Source organism: Musca vetustissima, unplaced genomic scaffold (genome assembly GCF_032173495.1).
Source record: "Musca vetustissima isolate MV318-11 ecotype Yass unplaced genomic scaffold, APGP_CSIRO_Mvet_v1 utg22410, whole genome shotgun sequence".
In the NCBI taxonomy this organism is placed as follows: Eukaryota; Metazoa; Arthropoda; class Insecta; order Diptera; family Muscidae; genus Musca; species Musca vetustissima.
Genome location: NW_026874546.1, coordinates 48092 through 54891, shown reverse-complemented (window position 1 = coordinate 54891; position 6800 = coordinate 48092). Strand labels below are relative to the sequence as shown.

Sequence of the window (6800 nt, the reverse complement as noted above, 5' to 3'; positions counted from 1 at the left end):
GAAAATAATATATATGGGAGCTATATCTAAATCTGAGTCGATTTTCACGAAATTTAACACACATCATTGTAGACTTAATTCAGTACGCTATGCCATATTTCATGCAAATCGAAATATATATACGGGCTTTGGTACACCATTTACATAAAATCCGACGAAAATTTACATGGGAGCTATATCTAAATCTGGACCAGTTGTTCCCATATAAAAAAAGTATTTTTCATGCTTACCTTTTACTATTCCACTCAATGAAATAGTTATTTTTATTTGGTGTAAATTTCGCAGCACTTTCCAACCATTTGGATAACTCTGCTCCCGATTTAATAATTGTTGTATTCGTAGCATTACAATATACTGTGGCGGTGGCATGTTGCCCACTATCCGATGTTACTGGCTGTCCACTATAATCAATATGTACCATTGTGGTGGTGGGTGAGATGGTCGGTGGTGTCGTTGTATCATAAGTATCTCTTAAATATTTTTCCATCATTTTCTGTTTGTATTTGGTTTTAGTACCCGCACTTGCAGCACTCTGTGTTATTTGACAGGTGGCATTTGTCGTGAGCACATCTACCTCACGTCCTATAAACAAATCACTAGGATCATTGTGTAAAGTCAGAGTGGTATAGCCATTCCTATTTTGATGCATATCCATTGAGTGATAATCACTTTGGCCAATGCTACTGCTTATTGTACTGCACCCACTACCGCTACCGTTGTCATTACGTTCTGTTGTTGTGATATCTGTCGAACCACTACCACTTGAACCATCTAGATCACACATTGAATCTAAATCATCATCATCCTCATAGTCGTTATCACTATGCTGGTGACGTCGATATTGTTGTTCCTCCTCTTCCCATATGCTATCCTCCGATGATATACTAAATTGTTCGACATTACCCTTGGCATTGGTATTGTAGTTTTTGATAAGATGACCCCAGGACTTCTTTGATTTTTCTCTTTCGGCATTTTTCAATTTACGACGCCAATTGGCAAACCAATTGCAAATTTGGGTATAAGTCAGCCCTGTATCTATGGCTAGGCGTTTTTTCTCCTCCCTACTGGGATAGGGATTTTCTCGTCTTCGCACCAGCCATTCTTTAAGCATTCGCTTGATTTCGGGAGTGAAAAGGCGTTTGGCTGCTCGTGGATAATGTAAATCATCTTCTGGTGGCCAGGCACGTCTAGAAAAAGGGAGGTGGAAATTGGAATTGAAAATTTGGTTTTTGTATAAAAAATGAGGTTAGAAACGAAAAACAAAAATGCAAAAACAGATTAGATGCGAGGTAATTTTGATTCTGGCATAAAAAATCGGGAGTCAGATACAGAAAGGTATTTAAAGACAAACTGGGTGTTTGAGAGGGGGGTTGTTTCTTATTCCTCTTTCACACTTTCCGTAACTGACCCCACGACTTTGTAAAAAAAAGAAAAGCAAAATCGAAATCAAAATCAACAACAACAAATGAAAATTTCAAATACAGCAAAAACAAAAACACAAAACTATTTTCTTTTTCAAAAAATAGCAACAACAAAAAAGAACATGATTGTATAAAAGATGTCTCGTGACCCACCTACTGTGACGACGATTGCGTTGTGGTCGATTTGGTTTTTCCATCAGAGACATATTTTTTGGTTTGGAAACGCTTTTTTATATTTTTACCAACTTAAAAAAAAAAACAATATTTTTTATTTAAATTGTGTCAATATGAAAAATAATTGTTTTCTTTTAATTCTAGGTGTTTGTTTTTTTAATTATTTTCAGACAAAAAACAATTTTTACACTTTTTGAAAATATTTGAATAATAAAAGAACAAGAAAAAAATCACCATAAAAAGATTTCAAAACTTCGCGTAGGTGGTTTTATTTTGAATTTTTATCGTTTTGAGGATGTGTGTGTACGCGTTCGTATTAATGGGGCACTTATCTCTTATGTTACTCTCCAAAGTGAAAAAAAAACATTAAAGAAAATGTATCTCCCCAGCTCCCCCTAACAGTGATGTGCGCCAATGTGGCTACATGTAGTGATGACGAGTACACTGGACTACGGGGCAAATCGGGAAAATTGGAGGACTATCACGTGCGTGAATTTAAAAAAATTATATTTTTTGTAGAGAATTATAGTCATGATTTTTTTAAAAATATTGTTTGAAGGACTATAGGCGTACGATTTTTAAAAATATTTTTGGAGGACTGTTGAAACTTAGGCGTGGATTTTTATAAAAATTTTGGAAGACTGTCGAAGCTGTAGTCGTGAATTTTTTTAATACCTTTTAGGAGCACTATCAAAGCTCTAGTTGTGGATTTTTTTTAATACATTTTTGGAGGGCTGTCGAAGCTTTAGGAGTGGATTTTTAAAAAATATTTTTTGAAAATCCTTTTAAACATTATGTTTTAAGATTATTTTTTGAATGCCTTCTCAAGGCTCTGGGTTTTTTTTAAATTTTTTAAAGACTTTAGGTCTTTCAAAGCTCTTAGATTTAAATGGTAAAACAGAGCACTTTTTAGGTTTTTTTTAAATAAAAAAATTTTAAAACTATTTTTTTACATTTTTAAAAAAAATTATTTAATTGTTTGTCAAACAATTTTTTCCTAATTTTTATACCCTTCACCACACTGTGGTATAGGGTATTATGTCTTTGTGCATATGCTTGTAACAAGCAAAAGGAAACGAGATAGACCCATTGTTCCTTTTGAGAATATGCATAGAATCACTTTTTAAGTCGATTTATGCATGTCCGTCCGTCTGTCTGTCCATGTTAAATTGTAAACAAAGTACAGGTCGCATTTTTGATGCGAATTGGATGAAATTTGGCACTACTCACTATTTGGCCCAAGGACGAACCTTATTGAAATTCGGAAAAATCGGTTCACATTTAGATATAGCTCCCATATATAATTCCGATTTAAGGTAAATGGTGCACCAAAGTCCCTATATATCTTCCGATTTGGTGTAGCGCACTGAATAAAGTCTAGAAAAATTTGTGTTAAGTTTCGTGAATATCGTCTTTCGATAAGGCGACGTCTGTTAGGTGACTATGTAGAATATACTCAAAGTGGTGAAGGCCCAGTCCAACTTTCCTTACTGGTGTTTTAATGGATTTTTAATTTTTTTTAATTATTTAATATTAGATTTAAAAAAATAATAATTTATTTTAGAAATGAATGTCTCAAACATATATTATTTAAGAATATACATTTTTTAAAACATTTTAGGATGGATTTTCTTAAATGTGTATTTTTTGGAATATGTTATTTTTTAAAAATAAATATTTTTAATGTTTTTTTTTAATATATATATTTTATAGGAATATATTTTTTGCAGCACTCTGTTAAATTATGAAGGTGGTTAAATAGTGTCAATAAAAAAATGTTATATTCTAAATACTGAATGCTATATTTAAACAAAATTTTAAATCTCAAAAATATTTGGACTCTTTCACCAAACACAGAGAGAGAGAGAGAGAGAACCGAGAAAGCACACAAGCGATCATCAACAATTTTCATGTTTTTTTTTTTTTGGGATATAAACAAATAAGAAAAATTCTTAACAAGAAAACATGTATTTTGTGTTCTAAATAAATAAAAAATTTTAAAAATAAAAATAACAAAAGAGAAAAGTAGAGAGTGCATCGCCAAAGAGATAAATTGTGTGTGTCTTCGTGCGAGGGAGAAAACCACCTTACGCCATTCAGAATAGTTTTGAATTCGTTTTTTTTCGATGACACTTTTTTAGTTTCGTCGTAGTATTTTTTTTTGTTGTTCTTTTTTTAAAGTTTGTTCTGTTGATGGCCTTCCTTTGAGGAGAAGTAACAAAAATATACAGAAACTGAAAATTTGAGGGCTTAACACAGAGATAATACAGATTTTTTTCAAATTTATTTTTTTCGATTACATTATTTTTTATATAGTCGTATTTTTAAAGTTCAATGAATATATTTTTTTATATGTCATTTTACGTTAATACGACGTTTGTTATATATAGTGGTTCCAGACAATACAAGTCTTTATCAAATGCAAACTGGAGTTTCCATTGGAAAAGTGAAGATTTTTTAGCAAACCTTCATCAACTTGAACACATTTTCACTGAATATAATTATTTATTTAATTAATATTATTTTTTTAATTTTTCAAAACTTTAATATTTTATTTATTAATTGTTTTATATTTTAATATAATTTTTAATAAAATCGTTCTTTCAAATTTATTGGTCAACTGAAAAATTAAGGAGGTCAATGCACAGAATTTCTTTCATAACAACAAAAACAATTATTAAAATACTTTTTATAAAAACCACTTCTGTTTTTCATTATTCTTTCTCAAAATCAAACATCGTTTCTTTTTTAAATTTAAGGAAGTAATTTTTTGATATATGAAGGTGATATAAATTTATTTCCTTTTTGTTCGTTTCTGTGTATTTTTTCGATTACAATAAAATGACATTGGCCAGTCACTTAAGATAGTCATGTTTTTTCCTGTTTATTATATAATGACAATATTAAAAAAAATCATTCTTGTCAACACGATGTTACAGATGTTTAAGGGGGTGTTCTTTCATTTTTTTATTCAAATATTTTCAAGATGTTTTTTTTTATAAAATTTTCTTTGTAATAAAAATTTCTTAACGCCCCAAAACACACCTTTTAATTTTTTTTGTTGTTTTAAACTTTTTATATATCACGCGTCATATAACTTATGTTTTTTCGATTTAATTTTATTTCTATATATTTTTTATGTTTTCTTGTATTTATCTTTATAAATATTTTTTTAATTTCGTTGATCTTCCCAAAAGAACAACCGTTTGGCTAGACAATCACAATCAGACTATTCGCCACCAAGATTTTCTTGTTTTTCTTAACAATATTTTCTTGTGTCGTTTTCTTTTTTGAAAATTCGTGCTAGAACAACAACAACACTGAAATTTAAAAACACTCTCAGTGTGGTGATCAAGAGGAAAACAATTTCACGTTTGTTCTGTTTTCTTTGTTGTTGTTTTTTCGTTCAATATCAGTTTTTCTTTTTTTTCAGATATTGAATAGATTTTTAATGATAGATCTTCTCTTTGCTTGTTTAGCAATCAGATAGCTTAGCACGAAGATACATACATACATGTGTATGTATGGATGTACATTAGGCACATGACTTTTGGATCTTTTTACCCTATAATTCTCATACAAACATATTGAAGAATATTTTAGAGGCATTTTCAAATCTATAGTCGTTGATTTTTAAGAATATTTTTGAATGCCCCTCTAACTGTATTTTGAAGGGACTTTCAGAGATATATACGTTGTTGTTGTAACAGCCCCATTGTTTCTATACAAAGCGCTGAGGTGACAGACGTTGGCCTAGTAAGAATCGACCAATTTCGGACCAATACGAGGGTGGTTCGGAAACTTCTTAGCCTATCAATGAAAGAGAATATGTGGTTAGTTTTTCAAAAATATTTTTATTTTTCAATATAATCTCCTAAAAGTTCAATACACTTAGTCCAACGCTTTTCTAGCAATTCTATCCCTTGATTAAAATAGTTTTCCTCTAGGTCTACAAAATATGGTTTACAACTTTAATTGTATCTTCATTTGAAGTAAAATTCTTGCCAGCAAGGAATTTTTTTAGATTTAGGAACTAGTAAAAGTCAAACAACTCGTGATTTAATTCTTGATTTTAGCCATTGTTAAAACACTCTTGTGCTCTGGTGCGTTGTCTTGATGAAAAATTATAAAACTTTAACCCTCAACCGACTCATTGAGGGGGTCTTTTCGGTCTCCTTTTCCAGAAGTGATTGAAAAATCATTCAAAACGGGGTTAAAGCTGCTCAGAATATTCTACAGAAATGTTCGCCATAAGTCTCAGAATAGACTAAAACTCAAAAATCAGCCTAAAAGTCAATAATCTTAAAAAACATAAACTCATTTTAGGTTTAAAATGGTACTTATTACTAGTTTTTACCCATTTTTCCCACAATGTATATAACGAATATATAGTCATACATTTTCAACAAAAAATTCAAAATGTTCTTGTATTTTTTTTTCAAAGTCATTTCCCAGTACTTTTTTCGACTAAACGCATTAAAGTAACATAAAACTTAATTTTGGGTCTATTATAATACACTGCCACCTGCTGCTTTATTATTCATCAGCCTACTAATTGCTATTCTGACCTCATCTAGGCTAGGTTGTATACTAATTGGTTCTTCACCGTTACTATTTGATACCAGAAGCTTTACAAAATGCTGGAAGGAGCATCCTCAACACGCTGTATGTATCTGTCTCCAGGTTTCCTTCTTCATCCCTACAGGAGTTGTATCCTCTCCAAAGCCAAAGTTTTACTCGTTGATAAAAATTTCCGGACTTCATTCTAACTTCTGTAGATCTCGATTTGCTTACGCTTACGATTTATCTTGTTATCTCTTTATTCTTTTGAACAATGATGCTCAAAACTTCCCAAAATCATACGTTTGCGTAAATGGTTAAAAACTCTCATTCGTTATCTTTTCCTATGTCATTTTTGTAATTTTTTCTACCGATAATTCTCTCTCGCATTGCATGTTCCTACTGTTTGCAGGGTTGCCGTAAACTCTGCGTCTTTCTCCTGTTTTCTTTATGGTGGTCTTTGATAACCAAGTGGGGCAATTCTTTGCCATTGTGCTTCTATATTATTATGTGGACTAGGAGTGCTTTCGTCAAGCAGGTGGGTAAGTTGAACGGAGTAGGCTATACTATATGTTGTGTTTGCAGCTTTTCGACGTCGAGTTTCCGTGTTACATGAGATCGCACCTTTGCTGCTACACTAAGATG

At 31.3% G+C, this 6800-nt stretch overlaps 1 protein-coding gene across 1 annotated transcript; it reads right to left on the bottom strand.

The window, feature by feature from the left end:
• Window positions 1-387: 387 nt before the first annotated feature.
• Window positions 388-1626, bottom strand: LOC133334456 (iroquois-class homeodomain protein irx-3-like). Its single transcript, XM_061542755.1, has 3 exons — window positions 1575-1626; window positions 517-1187; window positions 388-470 (listed from the first exon to the last, which is right to left on the bottom strand). Exons 1-3 carry the CDS (start codon window positions 1616-1618, stop codon window positions 388-390), a joined length of 798 nt encoding a protein of 265 aa, XP_061398739.1. The 5' UTR covers window positions 1619-1626.
• Between the last annotated feature and the right edge of the window lie 5174 nt (window positions 1627-6800).

What these genes read in the sequence shown, in the direction of transcription:
- LOC133334456 (XM_061542755.1), bottom strand. Translation starts at nt 1,618, where the DNA reads ATGGAAAAACCAAATCGACCACAACGCAATCGTCGTCACAGTAG. An exon ending in CGCAATCGTCGTCACAGTAG is followed by an intron (nt 1,188 to 1,574) that starts GTGGGTCACGAG and finishes CCCTTTTTCTAG; the next exon opens with ACGTGCCTGGCCACCAGAAG. An exon ending in ACAGAGTGCTGCAAGTGCGG is followed by an intron (nt 471 to 516) that starts GTACTAAAACCA and finishes AAAATATTTAAG; the next exon opens with AGATACTTATGATACAACGA.